General features: G+C 36.8%; 1 protein-coding gene across 3 annotated transcripts in view; it reads left to right on the top strand.

Annotated features, from left to right (window-relative positions):
- Window positions 1–19,562, top strand: part of LOC115243810 (FERM domain-containing protein 5) — a 41,511-nt gene extending 21,949 nt beyond the window's left edge. The window contains exons 4-12 of one of the 3 annotated variants that reach the window (XM_029821049.1): window positions 794–970; window positions 4,604–4,815; window positions 10,428–10,583; window positions 11,362–11,376; window positions 11,585–11,673; window positions 13,500–13,726; window positions 14,065–14,229; window positions 14,948–15,448; window positions 18,736–19,562. In XM_029821049.1, the coding sequence (XP_029676909.1) occupies window positions 794–970; window positions 4,604–4,815; window positions 10,428–10,583; window positions 11,362–11,376; window positions 11,585–11,673; window positions 13,500–13,726; window positions 14,065–14,229; window positions 14,948–15,448; window positions 18,736–19,169 (1,976 nt within the window). In that variant the 3' untranslated portion in view covers window positions 19,170–19,562. Of the gene's footprint in view, window positions 1–793; window positions 971–3,042; window positions 3,173–4,603; window positions 4,816–10,427; window positions 10,584–11,361; window positions 11,377–11,584; window positions 11,674–13,499; window positions 13,727–14,064; window positions 14,230–14,947; window positions 15,449–18,735 lie in introns of those variants that run through there. The other 2 variants (XM_029821051.1, XM_029821050.1) reach the window with 2 other exon arrangements.
- The last annotated feature ends 1,435 nt before the right edge of the window (window positions 19,563–20,997 follow it).

Genomic DNA, 20,997 nt, shown 5'->3' with positions numbered 1-20,997 from the left:
TGTACTTGCTAATGCTTACACAACACCGCGCTCGTGTTTTCTCGCGAGATGCGTGTAACGCGATAATCACGAATTCGCGCGAGATAAAAGCTTGCATGTGTGTTCTCTGAAAAAAGAGAGGAGATTGATATGATATATTTATTGGTCTGTCAAAAACAATTCATTGTCGCACTGAGAAAAAAAAGTTGTTAACTTGACTAAATGCGTTCAACTAATTATTATTTCTTTAATTGAAATATTTAAGTATTTAAATTAAATATGACATATTAAATCTAACATGACGTATTTGACTTAAGTACTTAAATATTTCAATTAAAAAAATGATAATCAGTTGAACGCATTTAGTCAAGTTAACAACTTTTTTTTCTCAGTGCGCGAATGCTGTAATTGTAACGTAGCAGAATTAAAATTAAAATGATTATAATTATAATTATAAAATTACATTAGATTGCGTTTCGACGCAAGCTAAGGTGCGATGACAATTTCGAGACATAAATCTAAATTTTTTAAATTTAAATTTAGGTTTAATTATAATTTAATTATAATTTAATTATAATTTAAATTTAAATTTAGCATGCGTTTGTATTCAAAGAATTTTGTGATGCGCGACAATTATGCGAGAAATATTTCGCGTATTAAGCATGAATTATATAGAGAAATCATTAAGAAGTGTGTCGGAAACTGCATCAGAGCGTTGCACTTTCCTTACACGTATGATGATTTGTAGGCGAAGAGACATCAGTCTGTAAAAAGAAGACACGTCCGGTCTTTTCCACTGGTTACTATGTTTCAGACATGCACGAGATTTTGCTTTGCTTTCGCGTGAAATTCTATCCGCCCGATCCTCTGCGGCTAAAGGAGGAGATCACCAGGTATCAAGTTTACCAGCAGCTCAAGAGGGACCTCCTTTACGGGCGTTTATGTTGCACTCCTGGCGAGGCATCTCTACTGGTGGCCTGCATCGTCCAAAGTAAATTTGCATACTGTTGTTTCTTTCATTAATTTTCCATGTCACACAGTGTCTCGATAAAAGAGAAAACACGAGGCACGAGGATTCATAATATTCAATTGCCAATCTCTTAAGAATGTTTGTCGAAATTTAAAAAAAAGAAATCATTTCTTATGTTTATATTGTTTGACAAATCAAATAAATAAATCCGGATTATAAAAAGAATTAAGGTATCATAAAATAATATGGTTTTTAACTTCTTCGTAAAAGTAAATAGTTGTAATTAATATTTTTCCTAATTTATGACAAAAACTTTTGATCGTGAATGTCCCCTGAAATCAACCGCAAGAAACAAAAAAAAACGAGTAATGTACAGAAAGATTTCGAGTTACAATAAGTATTTTTCTATAAGTTTTAGTAAATCACTTTTAAACGAGTGAGTGTATCTAAATCAAGTTTTGTACAAATATTTATTAGAGCTTTTTTAATAAATGTGAAAATTTTTATTTTCACGCTGGAAATATGTTTTTTCCTTGTCAAATTTGTCAATAAGTGCTACAATACGCGATTTTCCATAAATTTAAATAATTTCCAAACCGCTAAGAAAATTGTGCTCAGATTTTGCACACAGATATTCAGAAGAAATAATAGAACAATTTACGCGAAATTTTCATGTTTTTGTCAATGTTTTGACTTATGACATATGAATCCTTAAGCTTTATCCGAGTAATTTGTGAATCGTTTATATTTTTATAAGAAAAAAAGAGATCGTTGGATTTATTTCCTTGATTTATTTCCAATGCACGTCTGAAAGATATTATTTTCTATTTGTCAAAGATATTTATTAAGGATTTATGTGCGAATTCAGAGAAGATTAATTTTCTTACTAATTAAAAAAGAACTCCTCTTAAATATAAACATGAATTTGTGAACAAAAATTTGTCGATAAACGATAAATATGATCACATAAATATCTAGTATTGGATTCGCGATCAATAAATAATGTATGACGTTTGTCGGCTACGATGCTCGTAGTTTCAACTTCTCTCCATTTCATACGTTCGGTCGGTCAATTTATTCCTTTATCTCGACTTCGGAAATCCCATAATTCAGGATTTCCTTTCCAGTGACCTATCCACGGTCATCGTGTATCACCCACCCTACTCTTGATCGTAGTCTATCGATCGAGCAGAACCATTCCGCTAAAACGTATGATTGCATGATTTTGCGTTTACTCACTTCATGTTCAACTATGGTGAATTAATCACGTTAACAAGTTGTTTTAGTACCGAGTCGTGTGTTTAATTTCGATAAAGTTGGCGATAATCTAATATTGCCTTTAACGCGTATTGGTATATAGGCCAGTCAATATATACAAAAAATCGTCAAATAAAAACATTTGTTGGGGTAGTAATGAATTTTGGATGATTCATAAAAATGGCGCCCCTAGTCAAGAATCCGATGAGATCTATTAAAAAGGAGATCGGGACAAGCCGCCATCTTGTTTTTTAGGGGGTTGAAAACGGTTTTTGCAGAATATCTCGTTTCCGGTTGATTTTTCGTTAAAAACAGTTATTATCAATCTTATAGAGAAAAAAATTCTCTACAACTTTTGTCTAAAACTTTTTTTCATGCGGTAAATAGTTTTTAAGTTACAGCCGCGTAAAAAGTGCAGTTTTCTAAAAATTTCTCCAAATGCTTATTATATGGAAGATAGAAAATGAGAAAATTAGTCGAGTTCGGTCGAGCTATGAACGTGTCGGTTGATGTGACGTTGAACTAATATCGAAAACTATATATTGAATAATAATAGCAATAGGTTCAGAGTACTAACAATTTGTCACCGGATTGTGTATGTGTGTGTGTGTGTGTGTGAATGCACGCGGATATGAAACTATAGATAATAGAATATATAGATACGGATTCGGATATGATGAAAGTAAATTCAACAACAAACTTCTTCGAATTAATATTCCACAACAAATTAAGATACGAGATGGTATCGAAAAAGAAGATGCACTAAATGACGACAAAATTCAGACAGACATTGATGCTTCAATATTTTTCGAACTTGTACTGCATGAAACAGAGAAAGATAAAGAAGTACACGAGGATAATTACAACGAAGAATTTAATGACGAACAACCCGGACCATCGAAACGAATACGATTGGAATGACGTTCCCCTTTAAAAAAAACGTGCCATCAACTCTACCGCAAGATGGTGAGAAAATGATTTTATTAAACAAAAATATTATTTACTATTTATTAATAAAGGAAATAATCGAAAAACATCATAATTCAATCATAACATATTCAATTTACAAACGCTCCAAATATAACATTTTCCCATATAAATGCATGTTCTCAACAATTTTCCTAAAACTATACTCTTTACGCGGCTGTAACTCAGAAACTATTTACTGCACAAAAAAAGTTTTAGACAAAAGTTGTAAAGAATTTTTTTCTCTATAAGATTGGTAATAACTGTTTTTAACGAAAAATCAACCGGAAACAAGATATTCTGCAAAAACCGTTTTCAACCCCCTAAAAAACAAGAAGGCGACTTGTCCCGACTCCCTTTTTAATAGATCTCATCGGATTCTTGACTAGGGATGCCATCTTTATGTGAATCATCCAAAATTCATTACTACCCCAACAAATGTTTTTATTTATGTTTAAATTGACTGGCCTAATATATATTGTTAAATTTAGTCTCTCCCGTACTTTATAACGAGATAAATGCAAGAGTCTATTTATGGAATCTTATAGATTGCGATCGAAGTTAGTCTGGAGAGTAAATCTCCCGGGAGTCGATGCTCTCTCTTACGTAAGTAAGATATTCAACCTTTTGCCTCTCTTACGATTTCATTATTGAGAAATCTATCGTTTTCCACCGACTCGTGACTCGTTGTATTAAAACTTGGGTCATCGACCATCAATCCTTAGATCATTCACCTTTCAACGCGAACCCCAGCATATCGTGACTCTGACGACAAAAAACTCACTCGTTTTTCGCTTCCGATCTTTTTGTTGACCTTGACGGTAACCGTTTTTGTGAGAATTTTTTTGTTTTTGTTTTTTGCGTAACCGAACAGGATCGATGAGCTTTCTCTTTATAAGAGAAGCCACTGTTCATGCAAATTTCTCGCACTTTTTATAAAACGAATAGCTCTTCTTACGCAGGCTCTCTCATCGATTGGAGAAGAGGAAGAAATTGCCGCGGGTTTGATATTTCTAGAGATTTGTTCGCGCTTTCCTCGTCATTTGTCTTTGACATCCTGTTCAAGCAACGGTCGTTTCTCAATCGTGAAACGATTTATCCCGAGTCACCCGCTCCCTGTTGCTATTGAATAATACTCGCGATGAGTGCCGTTCATTTATCAAACCGTCTACCGTCAGTGTACTCGATAATTGTGCTCGTAAAACGTCTACTTTCTTGTCGAAATCGACAAATACACGGGAAGTGTTTTTAGACTCAGGAAATCTACAATTCATACAATTACAGTCTTTAGAGACTTCGATTGATAAAAATAAAGCTGATAAACAGAAGGTGCACGCGAGAACGCGCGGTTGATAATTTTGTAACGATCGACATTATCTTGCCTGCGGCTCCAACTAACGGAACGACTTTTCTGTCTCGGAACTCTTTCAGGCGAACTGGGAGATTACGATCCCGAGATTCACGAAGGGAATTATATCTCCGAGTACAAATTGCTGAAGACGCAGACTCCGACGATCGAGGAGAAGGCGATGGAGATACATCAGGGTCAGCTAAAAGGCTTCACACCGGAACAGGCGGAAAACTATTTCCTTAGGATAGCCTCGCAATTGGACACGTACGCGGTCGATCCACATCCGGTCAAGGTAATTTTCCTTATCTCTTACATGTTTTCCTAGCGACAGTGAACGAACGGCGTCCAAGAATTTTCCATTCGAAAACTCGTTTCTTGATTCACTTTCATTTCAATCTACTTAAGACTAGCGGAAAGTTTCTAGTGCAGAATCTCGTGAAACTCGGTATTTTCGAACTTAAGGGTGTTTTGATTGTACAATAGTACCAAAAAAACTGTTAAAATTTAAAAAAAACGTGTTTCTAACGTTTAAACTGTTTGAAAAATTAAATAAATAAATCCGGATTATAAAAAGAATTAAAGTATCACAAAATAATATGGTTTTTAATGTCTTCGTAAAAGAAAATAGTTGTAATTGATATTTTTCCTAATTTATGACAAAAACGTTTGAGCGTGAAAACCTCCTGAAATCAACTGCAAGAAAAAAAATGAGTTATTTGCAGAAAGAGAGAGAGAGAGAGAGAGAAAATATTTTTCTACAATTTTTAGTAAATAACTTTTATACAAGTAAATGGATTTAAACCAAGTTTTACATAAATATTTATTAGAGTTTTCTTAATATATGTGAAAATTTTTATTTCATTAGCAATGTTTTTCCTTGTCAGATTTGTCAATAAGTGCTACAATACACGATTTTCCATAAGAACGATACTCAAGGGATTAATTCTTCTAAAGTATCAAGTCTTGAAATTTTTAGAGAGAATTACCGAATTGTTTTTTCACATTTTTACTTATTGAATTTTATCAAGATTTCGTTAAAAAATTCAAAATACAAATACAAAAAAAGAAAATATATACAAACCCATATATAATTAACAATTTCTCGAATATTTCTTGAAATCAAATTTAACGATATACTCAAAGGATTAATTCTTCTAAAGTTTCAAGTCTTGAAATTTTGAGAGAGAACTATCGAATTGTTTTTTCACATCTTTACTTATTGAATTTTATCAAGATTTCGTTAAAAAATTCAAAATACAAATACCAAAAAAAAGAAAATATATACAAACCCATATATAATTGAACAATTTCTCGAATATTTCTTGAAATTTTACGAAATCAAATTTAACGCTACTTAAAGGAATAATTCTTCTAAAGTTTCAAGTCTTGAAATTTTAAAAGAAAACTGTCGAATTGTTTTTCCAAATTTTTTATTTATTAAATTTTATCAAGATTTTGTTAAAAAATTTATACAAATACAAAAAAAAAGAAAATATGTACATATAATTGAACAGATTTTCGAATATAATAGGGAATGATAATTTATAATTAATAAATACTAACTTTAAATTTAAATAATTTCCGAACCGTTAAGAGAATTGTACTCAAATTTTGCATATATATATACTAAAAAAAAATAGTAGAACAGTCTACGAAATTTTCATGCTTGTCAATGTTTTGACTATGACACATATATCCTTAAAGAAGGATCCCGAGAAAATAGAAATATCCGAATATCATCTCGTAGTAATCGTGACCAACAATAATATGAACGAACAATGTCCTGGAACGAACTTGAACATTGTTAACGGGTTGATAGCGTGACCAATTTTGGCAAGTTTACATTCCCTCGTTCCCTTTCGTGATGCTAATGACGCCCTTCTTTATTTCCGGCGATATAATTAAATCCATTAACGACATACGTATTGTCCTTTGACGAAATCATGCACGCAACTTTTTCGACCGATAGCGGTGAGACATGTATATCAATATTACTCTTTGCACGATTTTTTACAAATGGCGTTCACATGTAAATTTCGAAAATCTAAACAAGCAAGGGGATTCATTCGCAAATTGATGCAACGAAAAGCGATCGTGTCTTTTATTGATTTATATTTGTTTAACAAGAGATGCGATTTTAGATTATTTTTTAAATTATTATTTAATTTTGTGTTACACACGAATCGTTATTTTATTTTAAATTAGTGAAAAAATATCTTTATTCAATTTATGAATTAAAACTAACACAAAACGTACATTGCTAGACAATGATTCGTTCCGTTCCCCTAACAAGATGAACTTATTGTTAGTGTAGGGATATTTATATCGAAAACATTACGATTACATGAAATTACGATTTACTCGGCCAGACAAATTGCATTATCTTTTTATATTCGCCACGACTTTGTTGTCAACAGACAGTATACGTTTATAAAATGTTAATCGCAAATTATAATAATTGCTTGGAATAATTACGTTTTTCCGAAGATAATGCGATGATATACGGAACGACTCGTGCCGTTGCCTTCTCACTCGAGCTTCGCCACTATATACACATAACAACATAATAGCGTATCAAAACAATAACGCGTTATACACTGTTCGCCGTCAATCCCCTCCCCCACTGTCGAAATACTTTTATATTGTTATTTATATTATTTGTTTATATTGTTTGTCTCATTCTTATTAAAATAGAGATCGCAAAAATAACGAGGCTTCGTCGCAATCGCGAGTTTTGAGATCGATTGGTAAACTTGTCGATAAAAATCATGACACAATATAGCCATGTAACACGGATAAAAGTCATACATCTCGCTTACGTCGATAAGAGTTTATAACCAGTTTATCTTTTTCGCGCAGAGAACGATCGTGCTTTATGTTCGTTTCATAAATCGGCGGCTTTCTCCCTTTCATTTCATCAGGATACATGCGACATTTTGCCATTTTGTTACAAACACATATCTAAACTATATACATCCAGCACACACACATTATAATTATACAATAACTAAAACATCACATATAAAATAACACATATAAAATAACGTTATACATAATTATCACAAATATCACACAAGCGTTATTGCATTATTATTTTATCTGAAAAACATGAACAATACGATTTTATATAAACGTCATTGCAGAGACATTACGGATATTATCAAATGCAAGCCAATGCCGGAATATATAGATACATCGATTTTAATTCTCACTAGTTTAGCATTTAATTTCAATGTATACAGAGTGTCCCAGAATTAGACCGACGAATTTCAGATGGTTATAAAGGATACCAAAACAAGCCAATTTTGTCAATAAATCCGTGTCCGCTAAGGCTCGTTCTACAATAAATCATATGTCGTTAGTCGTAAACAAATTGATCAATCACAGTCGATTATTCCAAGAATATTCTCGGAATAATCGACTATAGTTGGTGCTTACGACTAACTATATACGATTTATTATAGAACGGACTTAAAGATCCGTTTTGGCACTAGAGAATTAAAGACTAACAAAGGCAAAAATCTTTGAAAAAAATTTTTTCGAAATTTTATTAATGTGGTTAAATAGAGGTATTTTTATCATGAAACTTTTGTATAAAACATTTTTTGATATCTCGAATAATTTTCGAGATATATCGAGAAAAGCAAAAAGCCGCTCTACATATGAAGGGTGATTTCACCCTTTAGAATCGTCTTTGGGCTACAACTGGAAATATCTAAATTCCCCCTCCTCTCCTATATGAATGTAAAGTTTTATCGAAATCAGAATTTTTGGGTTCGCGATATTCCCTTGTTAGGCCGATATTACATTTGTCGTACGACAAACTTTTTAAGTATATTGATTGGCTGCAAAATAGAAACTTTCTTGAGTTTCTAGAAATTAGCTAATCAATGCGCTTAAAAAATTTGTTGTCCGACAAACTTTTACCCTCAAGGTAATATTACATTTGTAGTACGACAAATTTTTTAAGCATACTGATTGGCTGCAAAATAGGAAATTTCTTAAGTCTCTAGAAATTAGCTAATCAATGCGTTTAAAAAGTTTATCGTACGACAAATGTAATATTATCCTTAGTCTTTGATTCTCAAGTCTTTGATTTACCATCCCTACATGTGTATAAAGTTTCATCAAAATCAGAATTTTTGGGTTCGCGAGATTTCCTTGTTAGGATAATATTACATTTGTCATACGACAAATTTTTTAAGCATACTTGGCTGCAAAATAGAAAATTTCTTAAGTCTCTAGAAATTAGCTATCCAATGCGCTTAAAAAGTTATCCTTATGCCCGTATCAGACTACGCATTGAAAATTGAAGATTGAAGATTAAAGATTGAAATTTGACTAATAAGGACAAAAACTCAAATTTTTTCTTTGTCCTGATTGGTCAAATTGACCAATCAGGACAAGGAAATTTAAAATTTCTTTGTCCTGATTGGTCAAATTTCAATCTTCAATCCTCAATCTCAATCTTCAATGCGTAGTCTGATACGGGCTTTAGTCTTTGATTTTCTAGTGACAAAATGGCTAATTTGCGGACAACGGTTTATTGGCAAAATTAGCTTGTTTTGGTGTCCCTTATAACCACCTGAAGTTTGTCAGTTTAATTCTGGGACACCCTGTATAGAATCATTCACATGGACTCCATTTCTCATTTAATGATTCGATAAGATGGAAAATGTTTTCGAAGATAAAGCCAATATTCTATTATTGACATTTCCTCCATTATGGGATATGCAGCAGCCTTCATTGATATTCAAACGAGGAACAATCCTTGCGCGCGGTTTTCTCGAGAGCGCGTCTATTATACCCTGTTGACAACCTAGTTGAAGATTCCTTCGCTCGTTACTGATTCCTGCTTGATCAATAGAAATCGAGAAGTGAACGCAAGTAAAAACTATAGGTATCCACAATACACTTTATGTAACATCTCGCATTGTTTTTATCAACACGTAAGAATAATCTCTACGCAAAGGTATCCTGACGACAAAAGGAAGAGTTCTGAACGATTCCTTAATTCTATCATCTTTCAATGCTGATGCTTATGCACGCCATTGTTTAATTAATGTATTCGGTTCGATCGATCCGCCCATTGAAACCCTAACCGTTATCTCGGTCGGAACACTCTTGCTGACAAATAAAGCTACGACTCGCGACGAACTAATAATCTCGCGTTTCAAATCGCTTTGCGAGAAAAACATTCCGCTATTATTCGTCACGATGCATTCATTGCATTTTTGTTGCGACGAAGCGCGGGTAGCATCTGTCGTTTATTGGTTTTTTACTTCCTGCCTGGACAGTGACATTCTCGCTGTGAAATAATCACGGTCCGCACACAGTCGCGACCGTCTTCCGTTTAAGGGAAAATGTCATTTTTACGACACGACGATATTTTCATCGACTTGAGAAAGAATATCGCTCGCCTCACAAATTGTCCTCTGTTTTATGTACCGAACAAGGATACGTTATTAAATGTCACAATTCGCGACAAGTTTGCAAATTAATTGTATAACAAATAAAAAAGAAAGATCTATGGAGAAAAAAACTGATCTGAATAACACACAAGTACAACTAAATAGAATTAAATAAGATTACATGAAATGTAATGAAATTTTTATGTATTAATTTTATGTATATTTCATCTGTGTTTTTATCCAATAAATTTTTTTTTTTTTTCCAATTACTTATTAATTAACTTGTTCAAGTATTCTAATTGAATCATTTTTTATGCCATGCTTTAAATTTTAATGATGTAAGTCAAAAGAGATTAAATCAGAAAATATATTAACCGAACAGAAATTTTTGAAATTCTACTTTTATATCATTTTTCTGCGCGAACGTCTTTCTGTGATCGCGTTAAAATTTGATATTCTGGTAAATATATTCGCATTACACTTATATACACAGGATCCTGACAAGGGTACACAGCTCCACCTGGGCATTAACCACTGCGGGATCTTGACGTTTCAAGACTCACGGAAGGTACAACATTTCCGCTGGTCGGAAGTTCAAAAGATCAACTTTGAAGGGAAAATGTTTATCGTGCATGTGACGATAAACGAGGTAAGCGAACGCGAATTTGCATATTGCCAGTCAGGATGATTCGTCAAATGTCGATATACTCAATGGCAATTAAAAATGGATAATTTATTACGAATGCAATTATATAAATACATTTCGTTCCGTATGTGCTTTAATCATTGAAATTAAAAGATGCGTCATATCGTCGAGAATATACAGGGTGTCCCAGACCTACCGCACCACCTACTAATAGCAGATTCTTGAGATCATTTGGAGATGATTTTCCTCAGCGAAAATGTCGAGAGAGGTCATTATTTTTTGCAAGTTTCCAATTTTTCCATCATATATCTTTGTAAATAAGCCTTAAATTATAATTCTTTCTCTCTTTCTCTATTAAAGCAAACTGTGATCTTTTAACTCTCCATAAAGTTCAATTTGCAAAAAGCCCTCTCTTTTGAATTACTTATAATACGGAAATTATTGATGTTTCGACATTTTTGCTGAGGAAAAATCATCTTAAAATGATCTCAAGAATCTGCGATTAGCAGGTGATGCGATAGGTCTGGGACACCCTGTATATACTTGACAGTATGTATTATGTAACTTGAAGAAATGTGTTTGAATCTTGAAAAAAACTATTTTATTTATGATTCCTGATTACGAGCGTTGTACAGTAGTACTATGTTGCACGAAAAAATGCTTATTCGTGCATGTCTCGCTCGCGTGCAGCATGTGCGTGCGATAAGCGCACGTAACGTCAGATACTTTAATAATTATAAGTTAAGTAATCCTATTATTTCTCTCTACTATGCCCGCTCAGGACGTAAGGACGAAGGTGAGTGTAGAGAGCGACTAAATTTATTGAATTTTAATTCGAAATTTAATTAATATAAAATTTAATATTTTAAAAAGTTAAAAAAATACATATCATCGAATAGAGAGGAGAAATCGATTTTAATGATCCTATTGACAAAACGTAAAACGATTTTCCGAAGATATATAAGATACTTTTCGATTCATTTTCATATTTTTGCAATTTTCAGAAAAAGCATCTCGTCGGATTCAAGTGTCCCACAGCAACAAATTGTCGTCACGTGTGGAGGTGCGCCATTGAGCAGATGCTGTTTTTTACGTAAGTACACCTATTATATGTGTTCCCTAATGGCACGTATGAGAGATGGCACCATTCTGTTTTGCATCGCACGCTTTTCTGCTGTCTACAAGAAAGCTTTTATTCGTTTACGTAACTTTCAGAAGAAAACAGGACGCACACATAGTTATTTGAATATATGTATCGAGAAAAAGAGTTTCTTGTCTAGTCAAATTTTATTCCCGACTCTTTTGGTTTTCTTATACGACACTGCGTATAGTACAGCACGATCGTTACGTGAAATTTTAGAGACAGATTTTTTAATACAGAAGATGCGATCTTTTTTTTTCGCGAAAATTTAATCATGTGTAGGTGTTTAATTTTAGATATTAAGTTGGCGAAATATTTTTACGGACGAATAAGCGCGCTTTTCACTGTACCAACCGTACGTGAAACTTTTCCAAAATTTTCGGAGATAAGTAATTGGATCGTAAAAGTGACTCTCGGGTGTGTAAAAGATGCATTCCGCTCCCTGAAAAATATTGCTGGCACTTACGTGCACGGTTTATCGCCGCGGCCAAATTTTATGCTCCCTTCTACTGCGAGCTCCGATGGACGGCGGAAATACTTATTAAGCGGAATTGCTACTTATCGATGCGAGTATATACAACTAGACGACTAGAGATTAAAAGAATAGTAAAAAAAAAACATAAACTTTGGATAAAAAATTGTTTTTTATCCCATTAATTATCCAGAATGGCTATTTTCAAAAATTTATAGCAAAAATCTAATTTTGATGTTTATTTATTAACCTTTGATACACGGCTTTGAAAAATGAGTATTAAATTTACTAAAATTAAATATCAGATTTCGTGTCCTATGTTATTCTCATTCCTGGTCCACGAAATAACAAAAATAACAACGGTTTAACTATGTTTGAGAGAGTTTTCTTCTAATTTTTATGAAACTTTAAAAATAAAGAACATCAAAAAATACCATTGAATTATAAAAATCAAAATTAACCTATTTTAAAATATTTGAATTTAATTGATTAAACAAATGCGAAGTAGTAATCAACTCAACCACATCCATTGAATGAAATTGGTTACTCACCCAGTAAACAAAATTAATTTAATTCCTATACCATCTTTTGTTCGAAGAAAACTGGCACTATCTTTCAAAAAAACATTTTGTTACCCAAAAATACCGATTTTTTTACTTAATTTCTTACCCCATATTTAAAAAACTCGGTTATTTTAATCTCTACTTACAAGAGACAGTAATTTTTTGCTTATATGTTAAAGAAAGAAAAGTTTAGTGCACTATCGAAAATGTCGGATGGTTTATAAATATAGAAAGAATAGCTATCGTAAACAAAAATTTGATTAGAGACAAGTTATTAAAATTTTCTATATGTCACAATCTTTTAATGTAAAAATTAAAAAGAAAAGTAGCTCGTGCGTTTGATATGCTCTACTTAATCGAAACAAAATTCAATTAATTTCATACACACACATCTACATCTGAATATATATGTATTTATGCCAGAATATTTTTTTATATATTAAATGTCAATAAGTGTACACATTTCCAGATTATCCTAGATTCTAAAAATTCTCCAACTTTTACGCTCTTATGAAAATAAGCGTCTGATATACGCGTACCACGCGCTCATTTCGAATCAACGTTAATGAGCTAAAAAAAGGTCTCGACGCGATTTTTACTTAGTTTTTTACCTCAGTTTTAAAAAACTCGATTTTTTAAATCTCTAAGCCCGGCATACGCTTTTCTATATTTTTGTAGAATCTAGAATATTAGAGAACGGTATTACACGAATAATTTAACGCGACGATTGGATTTATCCTCAGCTTGCCAAAAGCGTCGGACGCGCCGGTGGTGAGCGGCGGCTCCATCTTTTCTTGGGGTTACAAGTTCAAGTATACCGGAAGAACGGAGAGGGAGGTCTTGGAAGAAGTTGGACCGCTCCGGAAGGAGGAACCGCCGATTCAACGCTGCCAGACAACGTGTCTGAGAAGGAAGGCCAGCAGTGTACCGGCTACTCCCAGCACGCCGAGCCAGGACCTCGTCGAAATACGTGAGCAGTTTCTTTTTTTATATCGTCATGTAATTTTACTATTTTCTATTTTGGGCGTTAAACGAAAGAGAAACAACGTTGCTTTTCAACGGAAATTGGTAGGAAGTTTACCAGGATCATCATGGGATGGGAGGGGGGAGGGGGGGGGGGGGGGGGGGGGGGGGGGTAATTGTCAAGGTGAAATTACAGCAGCAGCGACAGCAGCATCAACGCGATAAAAATGACAAGGACATATAAATCATTAAACGATCGTCGAGTTCGCTGATGTCGATGAACGCGATATTTTCAGGTACGAATAACGCACGATAGCTATTTCTTCTCCTTTCACGCGTTTTCAGGATACTCCAGCCTACCGCGTAGCTGTCACAGCGCGGGCCTGGACGGCACCGGGATGTTGGAGGGCGGTGCGGGGGTCCTCAGTTCGCCCTACTGTCCAGACAATACCTTGCCCCTTCTGGAGACTGTATCCGAGGACCAAGAGATTCACGCCAGGAGAAACAACGGTTAGTTGACGGCCGTGTGTCTCTCTCGCCTCTTTTCTCCTCATTCCCTCGTTCTCTCTCTCTCTCTCTCTCTCTCTCTCTCTCTCTCTCTCTCTCTGCAGTTCGAAATGTTGGATCTCCTAATCTCGTTCAGCTCCCCCGGCCCATCGCCGAGCCCATCGCCGTGACGCATGTGTACACGAAAGTTAACGCAGCCAATACATTGATCTCTGTTAATATTTGAAGCTCACCTCAAATCTTACAAAAGAGAAATGTATTTTTAGATAGATATAATATCGCGGACAATCTCGGATCGGTAATTGTTGAGGAGATAGCTTTGTAAGAAAATTGTTTTTCATAGAAATTAGTGCATGAAATAAAAAGTGTAATAACGGCATTAGCGTATGCTCTTCTTCAGGAAGCGAAATCATGTTTTTTGATGCTTTCGTCCATCTGAGATTAAGTAATTTTATATTATACTTTTATATCGAGAGAGGTGATTAGAGAATTGCGAAGCTGACATACATTCGTTCTTTCTCAAAAAGCGGAGCTCATACTCCAAGCCAAGTCAAGTAAATAGAATTATCGTCCATTTGCATTGCTCATTAAATTTCAAGACAAGTCGATGACGTACATCGACGACGTTCGTTTGCGCAGCCCCCTTTTTTACGATCGCCGCCGCTTCTTTGGCTTTTTTTAGACCCTCGGTTGATTTGTTTTCCTCTTTTCTTTTTTTTAGCCGTAGACGAAAATGATACGCATGCGAGTGCCACCCACACGTCTACTACTACCATCACTACCACCACTACTACCACAACCACCACCTCCAACACCACCACCACAAACCGTGCGAAAGCCAAACTGAAATTTCCCAAGAGCACGCTGAACCGACCGCAACCGTTGTACAGTCAGAAAATAGTGATAGGCTCGGAGGAGCTGGCGGGTCGCGACATCGAGCACGTCGTGCGGCAGCGCATTAACGCCCTAATTAACGAGCGGAGCCCGAAGGTGGTGCGATCGACCGCGCTGATAATCAAGAGCTCCAAGGCGCCGGCGAGCGCCAATGGACGCATCCCGATCAAAAAGAGCCCCGCACGCGATGGTAAAAAAACGCGCGTAGAGGTAAGCGAGCTCGACGGCCGCGGATCGACGACGACGACGACGAAGACCGCCAACGGTTGCGCGAATCTGGCCATCAGGTCGGTTCTGTCGAACGGATTCGATCGACAGAAGGCAGCAGGTAAGAGCGCCCCGAGAGATCCTAGGACGATGAAAGAGAACGTATTTTATCTCCTCTTCCTCTGTCTCAGTTCGCTCAGCATCTTCTCTCCTATACCTTGCGTGTACGTCGTTGTTGGATCCTGCTTTGTGTTTCCACTTTTGTTTTCCTTTATGTTACGCTTCCGACACTGCGATCTGCATGGGCTTGCGCCTGTTACGTTTAATAAAAGTCGATAATATCGCCCCTATAATAGTTCCGCGAGATATTTTGCGAACTAGATCGTTGTTTGTCGATTGGCTATCGGATAACCGATCACTTTCGATTGTCTTAGATAGATTGTACGAAATTCTAGCGAAAATCTCTATTGATCATATAGTCTATCGACAAGAATGATGGTCGTATTGAACGTCAAATATCAATCTCACTACGAGATGATTACGAGAGTGCACGCATATATGTGAATTTATGTCAAACAGTCATCTGCTCGATCTCCTCTGCGAAGTTTCCTCTGTTTGTGGAAATTGACGATTTATGTCTTATGTCGCAATCTAACTTTTATCTGAGTGTGCCATCGCTCGCGATATAATATGTTTTTGTTCATTTCTTTCAATGAAATCGCAGTTTGAATAAAATAACGAAATGTTCAATAATAGAATGTTATAATAAATGAAAAGATTATTGCACATATGTACACATACACAGAATTAATTATATATCGTGAACAATCTCGCCTCATGAACGCGGTTTTAATCAATCTCGGAGCAAAACCGCACCTGTCATCATGGGATGGGAGGGGGGAGGGGGGGGGGGTAATTGTCAAGGTGAAATTACAGCAGCAGCGACAGCAGCATCAACGCGATAAAAATGACAAGGACATATAAATCATTAAACGATCGTCGAGTTCGCTGATGTCGATGAACGCGATATTTTCAGGTACGAATAACGCACGATAGCTATTTCTTCTCCTTTCACGCGTTTTCAGGATACTCCAGCCTACCGCGTAGCTGTCACAGCGCGGGCCTGGACGGCACCGGGATGTTGGAGGGCGGTGCGGGGGTCCTCAGTTCGCCCTACTGTCCAGACAATACCTTGCCCCTTCTGGAGACTGTATCCGAGGACCAAGAGATTCACGCCAGGAGAAACAACGGTTAGTTGACGGCCGTGTGTCTCTCTCGCCTCTTTTCTCCTCATTCCCTCGTTCTCTCTCTCTCTCTCTCTCTCTCTCTCTCTCTCTCTCTCTCTCTGCAGTTCGAAATGTTGGATCTCCTAATCTCGTTCAGCTCCCCCGGCCCATCGCCGAGCCTGACGCATGTTCTCTCTCTCTCTCTCTCTCTCTCTCTCTCTCTCTCTCTCTGCAGTTCGAAATGTTGGATCTCCTAATCTCGTTCAGCTCCCCCGGCCCATCGCCGAGCCCATCGCCGTGACGCATGTGTACACGAAAGTTAACGCAGCCAATACATTGATCTCTGTTAATATTTGAAGCTCACCTCAAATCTTACAAAAGAGAAATGTATTTTTAGATAGATATAATATCGCGGACAATCTCGGATCGGTAATTGTTGAGGAGATAGCTTTGTAAGAAAATTGTTTTTCATAGAAATTAGTGCATGAAATAAAAAGTGTAATAACGGCATTAGCGTATGCTCTTCTTCAGGAAGCGAAATCATGTTTTTTGATGCTTTCGTCCATCTGAGATTAAGTAATTTTATATTATACTTTTATATCGAGAGAGGTGATTAGAGAATTGCGAAGCTGACATACATTCGTTCTTTCTCAAAAAGCGGAGCTCATACTCCAAGCCAAGTCAAGTAAATAGAATTATCGTCCATTTGCATTGCTCATTAAATTTCAAGACAAGTCGATGACGTACATCGACGACGTTCGTTTGCGCAGCCCCCTTTTTTACGATCGCCGCCGCTTCTTTGGCTTTTTTTAGACCCTCGGTTGATTTGTTTTCCTCTTTTCTTTTTTTTAGCCGTAGACGAAAATGATACGCATGCGAGTGCCACCCACACGTCTACTACTACCATCACTACCACCACTACTACCACAACCACCACCTCCAACACCACCACCACAAACCGTGCGAAAGCCAAACTGAAATTTCCCAAGAGCACGCTGAACCGACCGCAACCGTTGTACAGTCAGAAAATAGTGATAGGCTCGGAGGAGCTGGCGGGTCGCGACATCGAGCACGTCGTGCGGCAGCGCATTAACGCCCTAATTAACGAGCGGAGCCCGAAGGTGGTGCGATCGACCGCGCTGATAATCAAGAGCTCCAAGGCGCCGGCGAGCGCCAATGGACGCATCCCGATCAAAAAGAGCCCCGCACGCGATGGTAAAAAAACGCGCGTAGAGGTAAGCGAGCTCGACGGCCGCGGATCGACGACGACGACGACGAAGACCGCCAACGGTTGCGCGAATCTGGCCATCAGGTCGGTTCTGTCGAACGGATTCGATCGACAGAAGGCAGCAGGTAAGAGCGCCCCGAGAGATCCTAGGACGATGAAAGAGAACGTATTTTATCTCCTCTTCCTCTGTCTCAGTTCGCTCAGCATCTTCTCTCCTATACCTTGCGTGTACGTCGTTGTTGGATCCTGCTTTGTGTTTCCACTTTTGTTTTCCTTTATGTTACGCTTCCGACACTGCGATCTGCATGGGCTTGCGCCTGTTACGTTTAATAAAAGTCGATAATATCGCCCCTATAATAGTTCCGCGAGATATTTTGCGAACTAGATCGTTGTTTGTCGATTGGCTATCGGATAACCGATCACTTTCGATTGTCTTAGATAGATTGTACGAAATTCTAGCGAAAATCTCTATTGATCATATAGTCTATCGACAAGAATGATGGTCGTATTGAACGTCAAATATCAATCTCACTACGAGATGATTACGAGAGTGCACGCATATATGTGAATTTATGTCAAACAGTCATCTGCTCGATCTCCTCTGCGAAGTTTCCTCTGTTTGTGGAAATTGACGATTTATGTCTTATGTCGCAATCTAACTTTTATCTGAGTGTGCCATCGCTCGCGATATAATATGTTTTTGTTCATTTCTTTCAATGAAATCGCAGTTTGAATAAAATAACGAAATGTTCAATAATAGAATGTTATAATAAATGAAAAGATTATTGCACATATGTACACATACACAGAATTAATTATATATCGTGAACAATCTCGCCTCATGAACGCGGTTTTAATCAATCTCGGAGCAAAACCGCACCTGTAACGTCTCTTACGCAACTCGTTCACTGACGCAACCATTCAATAGCATCGATCGCATCCTTTCTGTTTCAGTCGGTCAACATGAGGGCGAGGCGAACGATTATTACTTCAGGGACTCCTTCGACCACTCGTCGTCGGAGAGCCAGCTGCTGGACGCGTCCGGCAAGCCACACAGCCGTTCGGTCACGCCGGTACCGAAGATGCAGAAGCTACAGAACTCCAAGCTCTGTCTCCAACAACAGCAGTACCATCAGCAGCAACATCACCAGGGCGTTCGGCGCGCGGCGAGCGGTAAACTCAGACACAAGAGCCTGCATGTGATCAGGCTCTTTATACCGGCATTCATGCTCACGATCACAGTGCTGTTTATCGTGACGGTTTTGGTGTTTGAGACGGACACAACGCTGTTCAATAGCCTGCGTAAAACGCCAGAAATGGTGGCCTTAAGGAGCCAATACTACGTTCCGATTAAGGAGTTCCTGCGGACCAAGCTCGGCCTATTTTGATGCGACAAGATGACCGGGCCGAGGTCGTCCTACGTCGTCGCATAGCTCTCTCTCTCTTTCTCTCCCTTCAGTGCCAAGTCGCGGACGTGACTCGTGACTGAGAGATTTACGGCTTAGTCGCGGAAAAAATATGCGCCTTCTCTCTCTTCCCTCTCCATCCTCTCCCCCTCTCCATTGCGCGTCGTCGTGTCGCAGCTTGGTCGCACGAACGAGTGAGTGCTTCGACCTGAGAAGATTGAGTGTTACAGGAGGGCGAAAAAGGTAGATCGGAACGAAAAGGAAAAATAAAAAGCATCGTGTCGAAGAGATTAAGCGGAATGCAACTTTGACGCCCGAGAAACGTATTCCATTCGATTCGAGATGAGACAAAAAATCAGAATTTTGTAAAAAAAACAAAAACAAATTGTACAAAAAAATTGTATGTAATCGTGTAAACAAAATGTATAGAATTATGTTTACTTATGCGATCTAATTTTTTTACATGCTTTTCAATCGTTTTATTTCCGAATATTTTATTTCACCGAATTTCCCTGACTTTTCATTAGTAGATTCGATTGTCATACGAGTCACTGCTGATTCACTTGCTATTTCGACAGGATGTGCATCTACACAAAAGCAAAAATATATCGCAATGTAACAGGAAGAATGTTATTTGATTATTGAAATATGAGAAAAATATAAAAATGGGTATTGATATATCGACTACATTTAAATATTTAATTTTAACTTTTGAATAATTGCTAGAAATGATCAAAAATTTTGGTTGTTGTGATAAAAATTTAAATATTAAACGAATTATTTATTTTGAAAATGGCATAGAATCAAACATTAAAAACCGTCTCTCGTTATAATAAAATTGTAATTGCATCTTGTGTTTGTTACATTGCAATATTTTAATCGTGTCATTACTTTAAAGGAATGCATTACGAATTTTGACTGTAATAAACGTTTGATTTTGTTGGGTACATGCGGGCGATACCTTCCAGAATCTCAGACGGATATTAGTACGATACTGGTTATCGAATGGCCTATCGTGTTATTGTGAAAAGGGCAAGAGTGCTCTCTTTCTCTAGACGCAAGGCTTTCTCCATGCATCGTGGATGTAAGACGCGAAAAGACCATGCCGGTATAATAGACAAAAGAAAAGTATTTTGACATTGTGAAGAGAGAGACGCGAAGTAGAGAGCACACAACACATACATACAAAGCGGATATGTAATATATTATATATATATATAGGTCGCTCTCTCTAATGTGAGAGGTGACATTATGTACTTATAGGGAATTTAGATTATTTTAAACGATCAACGAAAAACAATCGTTTCGTAGATAACTGTAGGCTATATACGTGCTCTAATACGAAAGCAGTAAAAGGTGGCAAAAATATTACATTGGTGACAACGTTAAAAAAATTTGCAAGATTTCCCGCTGATTTTATCCGCTGTCGGTTTATTCGTTTCTTATTCGGATGTGCGCTTGATGTGCGTAATCTAATATTGTCTCGTCATCTTATTCTATATCGCGAGAGTATAAAGCATATACTCTCTTCATCGCGCATTTGAATTCTTGATAAGATCTAAGGACATGTCTTGTACGAAAGAGAGATTTATCAGGACCTGCCTCCGTATTATCGCGTTTAATACACGAACAAAGATGATTGTAACAGGAGATTTATTTTTTAATTTTCGTGATTGCATTTTACATGATTGCATGAATACGAATAAATTGATAGAGATAGAGCGGAATTAAAATAAATTGGGACAATTACCAAGCACGCGCACATACATGTTAATTTTCAATTTTATACTCTTATTTATAGAATCCTCTT

This window comes from Formica exsecta, unplaced genomic scaffold (genome assembly GCF_003651465.1).
Source record: "Formica exsecta isolate Colony F162 unplaced genomic scaffold, ASM365146v1 scaffold735, whole genome shotgun sequence".
NCBI lineage: Eukaryota > Metazoa > Arthropoda > Insecta > Hymenoptera > Formicidae > Formica > Formica exsecta.
The sequence above is the reverse complement of the archived record's forward strand: the minus strand, read 5'-3'. Positions and strand labels throughout refer to the sequence as shown.